This window comes from Corvus cornix, chromosome 6 (assembly GCF_000738735.6).
Source record: "Corvus cornix cornix isolate S_Up_H32 chromosome 6, ASM73873v5, whole genome shotgun sequence".
Classification (NCBI taxonomy): domain Eukaryota; kingdom Metazoa; phylum Chordata; class Aves; order Passeriformes; family Corvidae; genus Corvus; species Corvus cornix.
The window spans coordinates 5,860,823-5,879,346 of record NC_046336.1 but is presented as its reverse complement, the minus strand read 5'-3'; the positions used below and the strand labels follow the sequence as shown (position 1 = coordinate 5,879,346).

The 18,524-nt window shown below is 44.1% G+C and overlaps 1 protein-coding gene across 2 annotated transcripts in view; it reads right to left on the bottom strand.

Annotated features, from left to right (window-relative positions):
- Nucleotides 1-15,054: 15,054 nt before the first annotated feature.
- CACUL1 (CDK2 associated cullin domain 1) overlaps nucleotides 15,055-18,524 on the bottom strand; it is a 45,061-nt gene continuing 41,591 nt past the window's right edge. For both annotated transcript variants that reach the window (XM_039553776.1, XM_039553777.1), the window contains one exon: nucleotides 15,055-18,110. In XM_039553776.1, coding sequence (XP_039409710.1) covers nucleotides 18,070-18,110 — 41 coding nt within the window. In that variant the 3' untranslated portion in view covers nucleotides 15,055-18,069. The remainder of the gene's footprint in view (nucleotides 18,111-18,524) is intronic.

Genomic DNA, 18,524 nt, shown 5'->3' with positions numbered 1-18,524 from the left:
TCTGCACCTGCTGCCGAGAGAAAAGGGCTCACCCACTTCACCACAAAAGCCAAGGAACAAAATCCCAGCTCAGACCCAAAGCAGCAGGTGGGTGGAGTTTGCCAAGCCTGAAAATGTGATGCCATGCTGCCACCTCAGCAAGTCCAGAGGAGGAGGAGGTGGAGGAGGTGTCTCTTTTGAAGAGATAAGAAGAGCCAAGAGAGCAGAACCTCCCCCCAAGCTGCTGGGTTATTCCTGGGCAGGAGGAGAGGATGGATGCTCACGGTGCAGGCACAGTTCCTTGGAGCACTCCAGCAGGGAGGGATTGTGCCAGAGCCCCTGCATGGGTGAGGAGCCCCATTCACCCCCTGCCACCTCCCACCCATCCCCACGGCCCCAAGCAGGAACTGTTCCTCCTTGAACAGCTTGGTGCCACCATGGGATGCTCCCAGCAGGGGCATGAAGGAGCCACCCACAAAGGAGCTTTGTGCTGGGACAGTGTCAGATCAGCCAGTGGCACATTACAGGGCAAACCTGGGTGATTATTTATGCACAGCTGCACCACCTCATTTCCATAGACTTACCGTGGCTATGGGGGCAAATTAGGGGAAAAGGCTCTTTGCAGGCAAATTCCCGTGGTGGTGTGTACAAGCAAGACAAGAGAGCTCCCAGGACAGCCAAGCAATGGAACAGTCCACAAAAAAAGCAGAAGGAATGAGAGACTAAAATGAGATGCAAAGCAAAAGAATAAATCTGTACAACTTCTCCTTGTGGGATTTACAGAAATACCAATTTGTCTTGCGTTCAGACTGAGATATTTCATTCTGCCAAAGGCCGTGGCTTTTTTTGTTTGTTCTTAATAAGATCAGGGGTTTTTTCAATGCTTACAAATCCAGACATACATTTTAATGTGAGATATGTTCCCCACATTTTGTGAACTTGGACCACCACCTCAGAATCAGGGAGCAGCTCACTATCTCATGTCTCCCTGCTTGAAAAAGCTTCCCCTCACTCATGAAGGGCAGCAGTCAAATCCACTGCTTGGATATCACACTCAGGGAGTCCTCCAGTTATTCTTGGCTTGCCTTGCCAGGGAGAAGGACTCAACATCAGTATTAGGCCAGTCTTTGATTCCTGAGATGTTACTTCTCTTTGGCTCAAGCTGGTGTTTTCACGTTATGGGTGAGCAGAGGATCTTCTCAAATACAAAGCACAAGCTCATGAAACCTGGGGCTAACTTGGGGCTTGGTTTTGAGCTTGGTTGCATTCCCAAGCTCGGCAAAGAGCACATCTTGTATGCAGTTTTTGCAGTTGCCCAAGAGCTCACTGGAACAATCCAGACCTGGATGGGAAGGAGAGGAACAGGCAGATGCAGAGTCATTGCCCACTTGTTTTCCCCTTGCAGTTTACACCAGATGCCTGGAAGGCAAACACAAAGCAAACAAATATCAAACCTGATCTCTTTCCTTCTCCTCCACACCCAAAGTCCACTGTTTGCTCTTTGGTCACCTTGAGAGTCTTCCCTTTCCCTTGAGGAATCCCCTCTAAAATGAAGGTGAATGAATGCACTCCTCTCAGCAGAGCCAAGGCATGTACTGGTTACAGACTTGCTGCTGACAGCGCTTCCCTTGCTGAATCCATTGGATCTGCACGAGCACCTGCCCTGGTTCCAGCATCCCCCCAGATGCCGAGCATCTCACCACTGCTGCACCCAGGGAAGGGGCAGCAACCCCGGATCTCCAGCTCACGAAAGCTGTGCAGACTTCACAAAGTGCAGAGGGCTTCCTACTGAAAGGAGGAAAAAACCTGTCTGTAGGTCCCACAGCCCAGAGAAACTCCTCAGGGCAGGAGACAGACCCTTGCCCAGGGCACAGGACTCTTCACATCTACCTCATTCCCAGCACTGCCTCCTCTGCCTCTCCTCAGGGGACATGCCAAAACTGACTTCATTCCTCAAGCTGTTTATTTTGAAGCCAGTGGTACCAGAGTTCGGCTTCATCAGTGCCACCATCCTGAGTCTGTCCACATCCACGCTGGGCACTGCCAGTGTAAATGTCAGTGCAGCTCATCCTCACCCTCAGCATACATCTGCATTCCCAGCCAGCTGCAACAGGCTGAGCTCATCTCCTCTACCTCAAAAACAGAATTATCAGCATCAGCATCAGTAACACGATGTTCTCCTTAACAGATCACCATCTGGCTCCATACCAGCCTTAGATGCCTCACCCGTGTGACACAGCTCGTTAATCAGGGTTCACATGACGGCTGTAGGAGTTTCACTACACATGTGAACCTGTTCAGAAACCTGGAACTTGCCGAATCTAAAGCTCACTAAAGGACTCTCACAGGAATTTTTAACAAAAGTATCTATAGCTCCTCTTGGAAATGTTTACCTTCAGTAGGGTTTGTGGGCAGGACCAAGCTCAGTGGCAGGCGATTTCTCCCCTACCTGCCTCTGGCCCACTGGGATGGGGGATGTTTTTCTAAGCAGATGTTTTAAAGCCCAAGGACTGGGCTTGTCACACAGCAAATCTGTTCCTCAGACCAGCCCATAGACGAGGGACACACAGAACCGGTGGTGGAGCAGGGGGATGAACACACAGAGGTCCCTGAAACACCCTCACATGTAGCTGCAGCCTGCCTATGCTGGAAACAGCAAAGTCTGCAGCTGACTGAGGAAAAATTTGGCAAAAGATGGAGTTCTTAGCAATGAGCCAGTCTAGACATGGAGACATCTGGATACAGAGAACCTGCCACCATCCCAGCAGCTTCTTCCTGCAGTTGGTATCATAAAAAGAAATTGCTCCTAATTCCTCCAGCTTCACTTCTGATCAGTTCCTCTCTCTGTTACTTATGTTGCTGTATAAAAGAGCCCTTTTAATACCAAGAATCATCTCCAAGGCTTTAGCCTGCTCTGATCAAGTCAGTATTTCCATTAGATAAACAGGCATGTCTGCTTGACTCTTGCTGCCAGGCTGTTTTCTTGCCTTTGGTTCTTTTCTGCCCATACTCGACTTTTCCTCCTTCATTTTAAGCCCACGAATGGTGACCCTGCCCAGGGGTGGTCCCACCAGCAGCATACACAGGCACCACGCCTTCCCCCTGCTCCCACACACTGCTTCCCTGCTCAGTCACCCACATTTGCCAGCCCGTTTTGCCATTTATTTTGCATCATGATTAGCAAGAAAAAAAAATGACACCAGCAAAAAAATAAGCACTGAATGATTCCTGTTCATCTCAGCACACTTCTCTGCTTTTTAGCAATTCATCTCTGTATTAAAAACAAAGTACTAATGACCATCATCCCATCAGTAATTACCTTAATCTGATCAAAATTCCCTGCAGTTATCAATCACTACAAGTTCTCATTACCCTTTTCTCTTTCTGCTCTGTTATCCCAGAGGCATCTCCACCACCACCATGGATAATTTTCTTTTATTCAGAGAGCCTGTTAAGGATCTGTAAATCAGAGCTACCAATTTACCAAGCATGCAGCAAAATCACATTTTTTCCTGGTCCCAGAATCAATCACCTCAGAGTGCTTCCAGTGATAAATTAAACTTCATATCTTATGTGCAAGATAGTGAAAATGGTTGTTTTCCACTTGAGTAGATGCACAAAAGGGTGTGAAAGCCAGAACATGCCATTCACACAGCAAGAGGTATCTCTAAGGACTCCCGCTTTCAATTAATGGCTTGAACAGCATCTCCTGGCCAGGCAGAAACAGTGTTACACAAATAACTGCTGTAGTCAAATTGCTGGAAAATTGGAGAAGTCTAGGAACGTTTATTTTGGTGAACTGTAACCCTGAAAAGCCAGTGTAAGACGCCAAGCCGTAAATAGCCTTCCTTCAAGCAATAAATGGAGCCTTTGAAGAACTTTGAGCCATGGCACAGGTGAGATCTGCAGCATCTGCTGCTCACAGGGCAAGTGGGAAGGGATGCAGCACCCTCAGGAGTCTGTGGTTCAGCGCCCTATTAGGGATTCCGTGGGTCTGTCTTTGCAGAGAAACACTTGCCAACAATAGAAACAGAGACCACAGGTTTTCCTGCAGCCTGTCCTGAGCAGCAGCCACTTATGCATGACTTTCGATGGTTTTACCTTGGCTGCAGCACCAAGCCCGAGGGCACGGATGAAGGTGTGACAGTGCAGACCTCGGGGAGATGAATAAGAACAAAGGAGCTGTGTACAGCGCAAAATCTCAATAGGGGAGAGGCAGTGGAAATTACCCATTCCCAGACAGCCCAGAAACTGAATTCCTGCCATCAAAAGGCATCCCTAAGCTCTTAATGCATTAAGGGATTCAGCAGTCCTTTAAAGGTTAATTGCAACCAGGATCTTTCAATGAAGTTATGCCAGAGAATAAAGGTTTCAGGAAATTCAACCGCTGTAATTAAGAGATTGATATCACAGATTCACATCTTCCGGAGCTTTGGGCAGTGCCTAACAATGACTCCTCATTTTTTCTCTGGGATTCAGAGCAACACAAACAAGTACAGGTCTCTGCGAGGCTGAAGGCTTCAAAATCCAGCCGATCATTTCTTCTGGGTCTAATTGCTGAACCCAGGGGTGTATTTGGAAGACTCTACCCTTTTCTTTAAAACTCCTGGATGAACAACAGCACCCCAGATGCAAACATTTTAATCTTTCTTGTGGCTTTTTTGTCAAGAGTTTCACTTCTCCTGCAGAAGTTCAAATTCCCACAGTGACCCACAGAGGGCTATGCCATGAGAAGCCCTAGGGAAGGGGTGTTGCTTCTCTCTGCAGCAGACAGGAACTTGGTTTGTTCACTTGTGGCAGCAAAACGTTTCATCACACCTGTATCTTTGTGTTTCTTGGGTGACTGCTACGAGGCCCTTGCCTGGGATTAAGGAAAGTGGGGTAGATGTAAGAAAGCTTCTAGATGTGACACTAGAAATTGCTGGACGTGATAGATATGAGTGTGAAAAGCTGATGAGCCTTGCAGACAGCACAGAAAGGAAGGTCTGTGTTGGGGGGTGGTGGCAGAAGAGTTACATGAGGAATGGCCAAATTTCACATAATTGAAGTACTGAGCTCCTGGTGGGGTGCAGAGCCAGCATTGCCCAGGAGATCAATCACATCTGTAACATCAGCTACAAACCTGACAGCCACGACATCCTCAAGCAGAGCTGGATAAGTTTCCTGTCCTAGCCCTGCCAGAATCAACTCATTCATTTAGTGTTTAGCCCATTTCATACACAGGGTGCTCTGAGAAGAGTGTTTAGGAGCAAACAGACAAAAACCACATAATCTGCAGATCATCTGCCTGCTTGAAAAACCAGAAAATACTCTCTTAATCATCTGGTGTCTCATGGCTCAAAGGCTCCTACTTTGGGACAGTGATTTTCCTCATGGAATAAGGTAAGAGCAGGCTGACATGTGGGGCTGGCACCCAGAATCAGAATTTATTCTTTCTGGATCAGTCCAAGTCCATTTTAAGAACAAAAGAGATGCCCCAAAACAGACACAAGGAAAGCTCTTAGCCAAGCATAAAGGATCATTTGGACTAAGCTTGAGCACTTAAAGCCCACTTTTTCCCCTGCTGCCTTCACACGAGTGCCCAGCGGGAGACCAGAGAGGTGGTGGATGCCCTATCCCTGAAACATTCAAGGCTGGATTGGATGAGGCACAACTTTAGCAGTCCACATCATTACTGGGATTTCATTAGCAAGGTTACTAATGAGAAATGGGATTGAGATGCAAGTGAGCATTTTACTCCCATGGACAACAAGTTGACCAAGACTCACTAAAAGGAGCAGTAAAAAGCAGGACGTGGGTTCTGTGCCACCTGGGCAGTTTCCACACAGAACCTGTCTGGAGTCTTACCAGACCTGGAGGAATACACCTGGCCTCCAGTAAGAGAACGTGTTGCAAGATGCATTTGTACCTTCAGGTTTCAGTTTTAAGGTACTCCCTAAGCTCAGGATTTGGGGTTGATGGGTGAGAAGGGAGCACAGTCCAGGCCTCTCCAAACCTGGGAGCAGCCACTGCTGTCAGGCTGAGCATCCTGCAAAGCCACACTTGCCAGGAACGTCAGAACTCCACAGGCTGGCAGAGGTGAGCCTAAAACTTCATCTCCACAAGATGAAATTCAAGAAGAGCTCATACAGTCTTGCCCTGGCAGAAAGAACAGCAAAACAACCAGCCCTTGGCAGGCAAGAGAGACGCTCTGTAACACACTTCTGGAAAGTGCCCTGCTGCTCTCCTGACATTACCTGCTCAGCTCAATAACACCCACAGAACAGAGAGCAGGCAGCGGGAATGTCAGGTGGAAATTAGATTCCAAAAGAGACACTGTGCATTTAAAATTCTCCAGCCTCAGGAGGACAGAATTGAGTTGCTTATTCAGGAGGAAGCATGTCTGGCTAACATTGAATTTGTATTTAATTGGCACTGATGAACAATAAAGTTGCAAACTCCTTTCACCAGTGCATGAATGTGCAGAAAACAACCTGCCACAGAACATTATATAGGAAATATTGTCCTTCAGCATCCTGCAGCCTTCTGCCATGTGAATCACAGCCCATTTAACAATGACATGGATGCTGGGCTGCTCGGAGGAGGGAACGGCAGCTCTGACCATTACACACCGGCCAACATCATTAGAGTCAATTACCCTATTAGCACTGAAACAGACCTGATACGTGAACAGGGAGCCTCAATGCTCTTCAAGTGCTGCTTTCAACTGGAGATCAAAAATGGGCACAGGAAAATATCCAACTGCCTACAACCAGCACTCAGCACCCGACAGCATTGGGTCCCTAATTAGGATTTAATAAGCTGGTAATTGTAATGGCAGTGGTCTCATTAGCCTGATGCCTCATTACTGTGAGCACAGATCAAGTTGAGAAAGGCAGTCAACCTTGCAAGCCTTTCCAAACAAGCAGACAAGAGCTGATTAAAGCAAGCGCTGCTTTTGAGGCAGTTCCTAATGAAAAGTGAATTCATGGCCAATGGGAAACCAACAGTAATTTGTGTCACTCTTTTAAAGAACATCTTTAGTGAGAGGCATGGGACCAGGAAGTTTGTTAATACTAAATAAATGCCCAAAATAAAAAGGAAGAATTTGTAGTCAGCACTACAAAGTAAGGAACACCGAACTGGAAAAATGCTTGCCCCAAAGAGAGTGTGTGGAAATTACTAATGACTGCTCAGGGTAAAATCTCTAAAGCAGACCAACACATTTCTGAAATCTCAAAGAACTTCATGGCCCTTGGTTACTCGCTGTTTATTTAAGCTGTCACTTCAGGTACACACTTGGGCACTGCTCAATAGCAGGTGAAATCATGTTGGGTTTTCACTGCAGTGCTCAGAGTGTCTTTGATCAAACAAATCTCTGACTGCTGACTCTCATCTGCCTCTGTTTGTGCAAGATCATAGCTACAGGTCTAAAATAAAGTTGTGCATTTATCAATAATGCAATGTGTTTTATAAATACTTTTGATTTCAGGAATTTAGATAAAAAACCAGACTATTCCATGAGCAACACTGGAGCGTAGATGCCATCTCATGCTGGGTAATCCCCTAGAAGCCAATCAATCAAGAACTTCTGAATGCAAATCAAAAAGCCTTTAGGCTCTGTTGCTCACCTTTTTTCCAATCAAAAAAAGTAAGTTTACCAAGGCCAGGGTTTTGCAGCAAGTCATTTTACACCACCTTTTCATCTCAAGGGAGCAATGTGAGCAGAGAGTTGGTAAAATGATTCAAAAGAATCAATTCATTAAAAATAAGTATCAAAGTGGCTTCATCAAAATCAAATCTCTAACAAAAAAAAAGAACATTTCTGAGCTTGATCTGTAAGCATCCAACTAGACATTTTAAAGTGCCTGTGAGTGGTTACCAAGGCAGAGACATGTAAAAAAATCTTATACAGGAGGGAATTGGGAAAACCCCCAATGACTTTTGATAAGTAACTTTATGGCATAATCATAAGGAGACCTTTTGTACCAGTCACAAGGTCTCCCTTCCCTCCCTTAAAATGAGATTTCTCTTGGTGTAACTCAATGACCTCCACAAAGCACAGTTACTCACTAACATCAAAATTAATGTTAATGCTGGAGTAATGCAATTTATGAACAATTCAAAAAAGCATTCAGCACTTAGAATTAGGACATAATTACAAGTTTGAAAACAGCACAAATACCTATACCTGCTTTTCCTCACACAGATTACTGGTCTGACAGTCCCTTGCACAACAATTCCACAAATCCTTCTGGAGCAAGTTAAGTAGGGAAGTCCTGGTCTTCCTAATGGCATTTTGTATAATGTTATGTTGCTACTAGAACCCACAGCTTTCCCTGTGTTTACCCAGAGGCCAGGCAGCTCTGTTATCTGATGGAGAAATCTATCTATCCATATACTTGTAGGCTTGACAAGATTGGATGAATTTTGCCTCCTCTGCCCAAAGCAACTGGGCATTTACCTCATGTACCCCCCAGCAGCACCATGGTGGCTGTGGGGGGGCAGGGAATGGCCCAAAGAGCACTGGGCAATCTGTGTTTGGCAGATATTGCAGGCTGACCACTTGTATGGCCACAGATGTGTTTTCTTTAGCTGGTTCAGTTCTGCCATCCCTTAGGAGCTCTGAGCAGAGCCATTTCCTTGGGGAAAGCCTTTCCACCCCTCCACCACCAAGGCTCAGAAAACACTGCAGGCAAACTGAGCCCACATCATCTCTTTTACCGTTTCTTGGTGAAGGAAATGATCTGCAATGAACTCTGAGGTCAAAGACCTCAGCAGACTCTAATAAACTGTGTCATTTATTGTCTAACCAGACTCTGTATGGATCCTTCACATGTCCCAGTTTAACACAACATCCCTATTTGGTTTGTACATAATTTAAGGAACAGCTGAGTGCTGTTTCCTTCCTTGTGCAAGAGTGGCTGCAGCCACATGTCTGAGCACTTTCCTGCACAAAGACCTCAGCTCAAAACCGCAGCATTTGGTATTTTGCAGGGCAGTTCCTGCCGAGCTCAGCAGGGGCAGAGCCTCAGTCTGTGTCTGTACCCTGGCACCCTTCACCGCCGGTTTTTGTCACCTTGTTTCACTGTTTTCCTCACAACCGTCTCTTCATTTTGTGGTGCCAGTTTTGTTCTGTGATTTAGAGGAACCCAAAGTATATTTTCTTATTAATATATGGACAAGAAGTTACTCTGTGGTGAAGCAAACCCCTGACACACTGAGGCAATGGCCGGCACTGCTGGCTGGCCAGACACATCCAACTTCAGCACACAGATGTTCCCAAAGAGTGGCTCTTAGTGTCTTTCAGCGATCAGGCAGATTACTAAAGCTGGGTGTTTTTATCTCTTCGACTTCCAGGAATTTTCCACCAAGTGGTAATAAGCCTTTCTGACAGCTCTGAGTCAGAGTGAAAGCCAGAAAAAGTGACAGGTTTGTATGACTTGAGAATAAAACCAGAGAGAACACATCTGCAACTTCATACATATTGAAGTAGGCTATGAAAAGTGACAGCAAAAGAAAATCATACAATGTAGGAACCTACAAATCAGGAGAACCTGACTGACAGCACAGCAACACCTAGAGAATAAGAGACTAGAATTGCTGGTAGAAAATTTAAATATATTTAAATTAATTCCCCCATTCCCGAGAAAGCAATTATGTTGACGTTAGAAGTACCTAAGATTTCAATCTGTTTTGAAATATCAAGCTGTCAATATTTTCATCCATTTTGCAAATAGCCGTTAAGGGGAATTAAAATGCAACATTGCTCAAGGATTGCCAGTACATCATCCACACAGGAGAGAGATTAAAGTTGCCTTGACAGCTGCAGCCTCACCCAGCTGCAGCAGATGAACGGCCCACTCCAGAGCAGCACTCAAGGACACGCAGGGGAAAGGATGCAGACAGCTCTAAGATGGTGTAAAGGCTCTCCAGAGCACGTTTGGACGGCCAGAAGCACAGATCAGGATTACTAAACCCAGAGGAATTCAGGTCATGATGTTTCTCCTCAGAAAGGGACAGAGACCGCCTACGTGCATTGCTGCTCTTCCTTAACGAAGCAGTCTTGTCCTGTCCCAGCCTTTCTCCTCAAAGCACCTGCTTTTAGAGACACACTGAGTAGTCCAGACTCTGCCCTGGGCTAGGGGGGAAGATGAGGATTTGAAAGTGTCCAGCATCACCCAGGATTCCAGGCACTGGATTTCTGAAATAGAGACAATGTTTGACAACCACATGAAAAACTACAAGTTTCAGACACAATTCAGCCGACACACTGCAGAAGCTAAAAAATACTGAAATTGTGCCTGTTGGGGCACACACAAGTTTTTCACAGCCCCAGTATGTGGTGAAAGATAAAAACTTCCAAGTGGTGAAGTGCTCCCCCCGTTCTGCTCATGAGCTGTCATGTCCAACGTGACCCTGGAGTTTTATTATTAGCTCTTTATGATTCTGAAAATTCTCAGAGATTAATACTGAGAGCCAAGCCTCAAATGTTTGAAATTTATCTAGCCAAGAGAAGAATTATTTCTTCTGTATGAATATCCTTCTTTTGCTTTAAATTCAGTTTATTAGCCTTAATTTGACTGATCTAAAAATCAAATAAGTCACATGGTTCAATTAAAAGCAGCCAGACATGTTGGGTTTTTTCCTGTTCGAATGTAGCCCACAAACAGAATAATATAATAATGGGCAAAGCATTTGTTTGTATTCAACAGAAGAAGAATTCATCGGACTAAAGCAATCCTGACCTGTCACTCTGAGGATGCAGACCAGCAGAAAGTTGAATTAGCTCCCCTAGGAACTAGCTCCAAATGTATTATGTTTTAAAAATCAATGTATTATGCTTTTAAAAATCAATAGAGCTCTTGCAATACTTTATATACAACCAACGACTGGCTGCAAAGCAGCTGAATCAGTTTAAGGGTGGCTTGTCCTACCCTGGGAACAGCTAAAAGGAAGCACAAGTACCATTTGGTTGTACAAACAATGACATCCTGCCCACCCCAGCACATACCTCCCCCACCCAGGCTGAGTAGTCCTGCTCTCCTCAGCACACTTTTATCAACACATAGCTCTAAACTTTGGAACACATGGAAAAGTGCACTCAACCAGCCAGGAGCAGTCACTGCTGCTCTGGCAGGGCACTGGTTTGGTAGCTTGCCCAGCTTGATTCAGCTTTCTGCTCCTTTCTTCCCAAAAACCCATGGGAGAGTGGTCTTTTCATAGAATCACAGACTTGTTTGGGTTGGAAGGGACCTGAAAGCTCATCCAGTGCCACCCCCTGCCATGGGCAGGGACACCTTCCACTATCCCAGGTTGCTCAGAGCCCCGTCCAACCTGGCCTTGGACACTGCCAGGGGTGGGGCAGCCACAGCTTCTCTGGGCACCCTGTGCCAGTGCTTTACCACCCTCTGAGTAAAGAATTTCTTTCTAATGTCTAATCTAAACCTGCTCTCTTACAGCTTAAAGCCATTTTCTACTCACTTGTATAAATACAGAGCAAAGGACAATCTTTTGTTTCCCTGTTTATTAGGCAAACCACCTCCCATCCCTGAAGCTTCGCCCTGGGCCATACACACAGTCATTACACCTGTAATTAAAACTTTCCTGCAGCACACATGGCCCACGCTTCAGGGACCTCTGTGCACCCAGCCCCTGCCAGCTGAACACAGACCCTCCATGCCCATCCCACCCAGGATCCGGAAACAGGAAACCACGATTTTGATTTCTTACAAGAGCCCAGAGATGATATAGCTCAGGAGGGGCACAGTGGCTTTGCTAAACGTGCCTCAAAGGTGATTCCTGACATTTGCAGATCACAGCTGTGGCTTATTTTAAAGTAACAATCAGAAAAGCAAATGTGATGATGAGGAATTAAAGTGCCTTGTAGATGAAACAGCCCCTTCTGCAGCAACTGTGGATGTGAAACCTCAGCCAGAACAGCTGAGGCTGCTGGACTGCTCTGCTCAGTCTCCTTCGCTCAGTTTGGACCTTCAGATGCCAGGAGATTCTCACAAGATGAGCAGCTGTGCTGGCAAGCTGATAAGAGGGCCTGGCAAGTTATAAGCTTGTCAGTCCGAGTTCAGAGAGTTTGCAGCAGATTTGCAGAAACTCTTTGCTAAATAGAGTAGATTAAATATTATGCTAAACATTTTTCTTGTTTCCTTTCACCCAAGGAAATCCCCAATTCATCAGCAGGGTCAGAGCATGACATGACAAATTTCCACTTGCACTTTTGTCACCTGTGATGTGAGAGTTCAGACCCTTAGGTCTGCCCTGCAATTCTTATAATGGAGAAGCTTTTCCACATGAAGAAATTGCCACTGGGAAGCTACAGAGCAGGAATTGACATTGCTCCCAACAGAGAGAGGTCACCATCACAGTACCACAGCACTGGGGTCCTGCCCATTGCTGTGTTAATAATAAGGCGACAAGAAGGTGAACACTGAAATGTGACGTTCCTGCACCATCAGCCAGGGAAGTGCAGAACTTTGACTACAAAGAGCTACAGGACTTCATTTCACTCAGCAAGGGGGTGAGAGCTCCAGACCACATCTGATTAGTGACTTACAAAGTGATGCACTGGGAAAACGTGATCCTAATTCTGTTTTCACAAGGAGGAGCTGCTATTACTCACAAACGACATCTCAGCACTCTAACAGACAGCTCTAAGAAGGGTTAGCTTGGTATACAGCAGTTAGTAAGAACAGGCAAAATCAATGCTGGGAATTTTTAAAAAAGAAAGAATAAAACATTATTATGCCAGAACATGAATGAACTGAAGGATAGTGCATACAGCTTTTCATTCCATGTCACATTCCCAGATGGAAACACGAGACAGAAGTATGAAAGCAGGATTTCACTTTACTCTGTGGGTGTCCCTTCCCTGCATATCTGTAACTATGGCATTCTCTGCAGAAGATCAGAGCCGTAACTGGAAAGCACATTTCACTTGAATATGCATTCAGAAGTTGTAACTGAGGGAACAAATAGGATAACGAGATTATTTCCAAAAAAAGTAGATAATCACCAGCTACGACGCATCTCTGTATTTTAAGGGAAATTATTATTCCGTAGCTTGGATGGAATTCTGATCCATTCCAACAGACATCCAAACTGTGTACCTTAAACAAGTCAGGCTGTCTAAGCAACTGGGAACAGCAGGTACCTGCTCAATAAAGACTTAATACAAAAGTAATTAAGAAACAGAACCAAACAGGCCTGTTTTCCTTCTGCTCTTGCACAGGTAGGACTGGCCCTGCCTGCCAAGTTCTGCTTCCAGCTCCTTCCACGAGGTGGGTTCAAGTACCAGCAGCCCATGGCCAGTAACTGAGATCCCAAATCAGAAATCTGGGAGTACATCCATTTACTGCGGTGTGGTACCTGCTGGAGAAATCTTCTGTTTCACATTGACCATACAGGGAACTTAAGTCAGGAATAGATAATCCTTAGATTTCAAGCCCTGACCTGTTTCAAACGTGTTGTATGTCACTGCTCAGCCACTCCTGCCACAGGAACAGGCGACTGTGGAGGTGAGAGGTGAGTTTACATTCCATCAGCTCTCCCATGGTGACTGTGTAGAGGCTCCCATCCTGGCAATGCACCTCATCCACAGGGCAGCACCTACCGACCATCCTGAGACATTAATTTATGAACTGTTCTCTGTCCAAACCCATACAGGCTGCTGATAGATGGCAACTGGTGCAAACCACGAGTAATAGCAAACAAATTACCTGCTGCTCTCTAATAGAATCCAGTGCTGACCCAGGTCATCATAGGAACTGGAACAGTTTTTCCTAAGTAACGACTAATTGAAAAACAACACTAATGAGGCAATAAGTGCTATTACTAAATCCGTTCTGTTGTCATCATTAGGCTAGTCAACATTCCTGTTCTGTGCTAATTAGGTCAAATAGCAGAAGCCCAGAAAGAAGAACATTAACCAAGTGTATCTGGAGCATTCCAGAGACAGAGAGACAGCCAGAAGGGATTTCTGAGTACTCATTGCCTATGAAATTTTGGAATCCCCTTAAACAAGTCACTCCAGTTAGATCAAGACACATTGGTTTAATCCCTTCCCTCACTCTCTCTAGCCAAGTACAAAGCACTTTGTCAAGTTTTCAAGTGAGGCCAAATCAGCGAATTTGTCTCGTTTTGCTCATGAAGTAATGCTGATCTTCTGTCCCTCCTGACAGAGACAGGGGACAACTTCCCCTCACAGGTGACTCTGGTCCCCATTCAAAGCCAGTCTGTTTCAGTGCTACAAGGATGGAATTTAGATTCTTCAGCCTTGTTCTGTTAACAGGCATAAAAATACCTTGTTGGGCCAGTATCACACTAATTTGTGTTAAATCCCCTGGGACAAATTCCCATAACCTGTAATTACTGGAATGACACCTGCCAGAGTACACCCACCCGTTTCACGCCTGCCATGGTTACCAATACCTGAAGTTTGTAAGCTACCAAAAAGATAATTGTTTATGCCAGATGGAATCCAGGATGGTTGCAGTCAACTGATCCTAAAGACCCACACTGGGAGCTGAACTAAGTGCCCTCTGGATACCTTGTGCATGTCAATGCAGCACACAAAAAATCAAAACCAAAACAAAACAAAACTCTTTGTTTTCTCTCTGCTGGAGCTGGCTTGATGACAGGAGTCAAATTCAAGTGGTTGTTTTTTTATTCCATAGTTCTACAGAATACTCCTTTCACTGGGGTTGTCACAGTGTACATGAAAAACATTTTTCAGTCACTTAAAACATGCCTTTGTAGTTCTTGGGGGTTTGTTTGGTTTTCTTAGTTTTTAGAAAGTAAATAATCATGTCAGGGACAAATTAAAAGGGATGAGTCTGGCTGATGGTATTTCTATCAAATTGCAGGAGTCAAAAACTTCTTCTTCAATGCATTAAACTGTAAACATTTCCCCAACAACTGCAGGAAGGAGATGCACCTGAAGAAGAGTTGGGTACTTATCTGGTTAGGCCCCCCACCCCACCATTTGTGCCAAAGACCATCTGAACCATGTATCAACAACTGCTGACCATTAGTCAGCATGTGGAATTTAAATAGTTCAACTTCTCAAATAAAGAAATGAAATTAATCTAAAAATATTTTAATGTAGCAAGCTTGGCTATAGAACCAGTGCAACATAAAGAGGACACCCATTGTATAACCAACTTTACTGCTTAACAGAGTAAGCTACAGATGCAACAGATTCACCACAAGTTATTTGGTTAAATTAAATACTGAAGTTAGGATCATGCTGTTGGTAATTGTGGCTTTACAGTACCAATGCTCAAGTTGGCTGTGTTAGTTTGACTGTAAGTAAAATGCAAGTTTACAGAGAAACAAAATAATTTAGTATAGTATCCTGTATTCTGTTCCATGCTCAGTCACAATGATAATGTCTTCAACAGATAAACAACATTTCAGCATTATGTAAATAATGCCAAAACATACAGGAATTGTAATGCCAAATTTACAACATAATACAGTGCTTAACAAACAGATTTCTCAGGCATGGGGGCCAGTGGTGACAGTGCTACACAGGACTAGAAGCATCCAAGCCCTACTCAGTGCATACACAGTGGACCACACTGACAGGAATGCTTTACCTTTGATGGAATTGTCACTCTAGAAGTTTGTGTCCCAAACATAATGCAATGGAAAATGAATGTTAAACCCTTGCCTCAGACATGAAGCAAAAGCACTACATGTTACTTACAAACCTGAACCAGTAAAACTACTTTAAGAACAGAGAAAAACTGATCCCTTGACAAAGATGACAGAGCTTGGTTACTGTACTGTGTGAACTAGGATGGTAATAAAGTTGTAAACAAACTTTAACCAAATTAGGTTAATGCATCTATTCTTAACTCAAGAATATTGCCATTTCAGCAGACAGTGATTTTTAAAGCTAAGGACACTATCAGAGGTTTTATCTTTGTTTAAAGCCAAAACTTTAAAAACCTGGAAGCTGGCAAATTGTTTTTGTTCCTTATTAGCCTTCATTAACTTCTCCACAGCACACTTCAACAAAATTTTCAAACCCCCTGATTTTATCTAATTCTGCTCCATTTTAAGTACCTGGTAGCAAGGTCGAAGCAGATACTACCAACACCTGAAAACCCCTACTCAGAGTGGCTTGGTTTACACTACTGGGGATGAGTTCAGACTGCTGGCATTGTTCCACATTGAACACAAAACACTGAAGCATTAGGTTTTCATTTTAAAAGAAACACTTCCTCAAAATTAAACAGGCTTTGCAAATATGCCAAGAAACACATAGGGAAATCATATTTGAATCTGTCAATCCCAGCAGTGTCAAACTCATTCTTCCTCCTCCACCCTCCAACCAAACCACATTGCCAAAGTGGCTGATGAGACACTGACGGAATTCAATTAACTGACATAAAGCCTGGATACAAAACAAAAAGAAACTTTGTCCCTGCCGCATCTATTTTTTTTCTTTTTTTCTTGCATTGTGTAATGAACCCATACAAGCATGAAAGGAGTTGTGTTGGTATTTTGTGTTGTTTTTTGAAACAGGCATAAGCGTTGTGCCAGAAAAAACTGAACAAACTTTTATTTCACTTCAGAAAGACTTTTTATATTACCAACCTATTTCTCTTCGTAACTAAAGGTGATAAAAAAAAATCCATAGGAATGAAAAAAACCCAAACCCTGTAATCAAACTGCTTTTTCAAGTATGTTTCTCCCCTCATGAAAGAGCTGCATTAGCCATACTGCTGATTAAAATCCACATCACAATGAGCAGACTTAGCCCCTAGGCCCAGATCCCCTGGAACTGGGCTCAGCTGGATCTCCAGTACACAAGACTGGAGGCAGGAGGCAGATGGGCACATGAACACGCTACACCACTCCTCAGATCCCTGATTCTGACTACATCCACTGTCACAGCCCCATCACATCCCCCCCACCAGGAGAAATGGCACAGGAGCCACAAGGTGATGTTGGACAGGTACCATTGTTCAGCCCAGTGCAAATCTTGTCCTGATGGAGATGCACTTTGGTGACCTACCAGACTGGAGAGTTCTGCCCACAATGTTTCTACAGAGCACAACATAAATCACATCTTGGTATTTTGTTCAGTCTGGAATTTTCATCTCCGTCTACTGCAATTATGGAATCATAGAATCACAGAGCAGTCTGAGTTGGAAGGGACAAGGATGATCCAGTCAAACTCCTGAGGCCAATGAAAAGTCAGCAAGGGGGATTCTACAAGAGTTGGTCCCTGCATTAAACAATAATACATGTGAAAAATAAATGGGGACAAACTTCCAAGTCACTATTAGTGATGGTGACAGGTTCAACTTTTCTTCCTTCCTCCTTATATTCACTTCCCACTAATGCAAGAGAAAAGTGCAACTTTGCAGCATGTTTGTTCACATCAAGTTTTTCCTCAAGAACACATTTTGCAGTAACAAAATATGGTCTGTAAAGTCGCAAAGTGCACAAGCTGAAGGCACAGAGTACAAACACATAGGAAAACAGATTTCAAAATATCAAGTAACAAAAAAAAGAGCTAAAAGAAAAATCTGGAATTCAAAACTCCCTGACAGAAGATACATTTATATGGGACCAACTCTTAAAAGGTGACAGGTTTTAAACTAACAAACAAATACTGCAAAATAATGAAACTTTATTCTTATTATTTAAGTAGAAGCTCCAGAAAATAACTTGAAGTTTAAAATCTAATACACTGACGTGTTAACTAGTTTTAAGAATGTCCTTAACATTAAGAAAAGAGTGCAAAAAGGATTCTTCCATTCTAATGCTTCTGGAAGCTGCTGATTTCGGCTGCCCATTTCCACTTCGAAAGGATTGTTTTTCAAGGTGCATTCCTCACAAAGGCTGCAGAACAAGAGCTTGTTGATAGGCCGGACCAAGGAATTGTGTCTTTCAAAGTCATCCCAACTGTAGCAGCAACTGACATTTTAATATATAAAGAAGAAAGTCCAAAACTCTTCTTTGAGGCATAGTTCGTGTCAGAGCTTGAGTATCAGCAGTTGCCAAAGGAGGCTCCAGATACCACCTGTGCTCCTCCAGTGTCTGTTCTGGCTAGGAATAGAAGCTGATCGAGTATATTCACTATCTGTATCCCCTGGAGCTTGCACAAGCTGATGAGCCATCTGAAATGATATAAAAAGTAAAGAAATTCTCTCATATTAAAATTCCACATTATGTCCCTCGCCACCCTTCCCCCAAAACACAGCAGTGTCTGTGAAACATTAACAGTGTAAACAGAAGCTGATACACCACAAAAATGCCCATTCACTCATTTCAGCCTATAGTAAGAGTTCATCTTAAAACTGTATGACATTTTACGGTGGGGAATAAAGTGAACATACTCAGCTGAAAGCACAAGAGGAAACTTGGTGGAAAGAGGGCCATAAAATGAGCAGAAATTAACAGCACTACCAGAACAGATACCATTCCCCAATGGCTCTACATCCAAGCAGTTTGTACCATTTCTTGGCATGGTAAAGGTTACATTGCAGACAGCTGTTACATGCAGAGATGCAGCCTCTGACACCCCACGACCC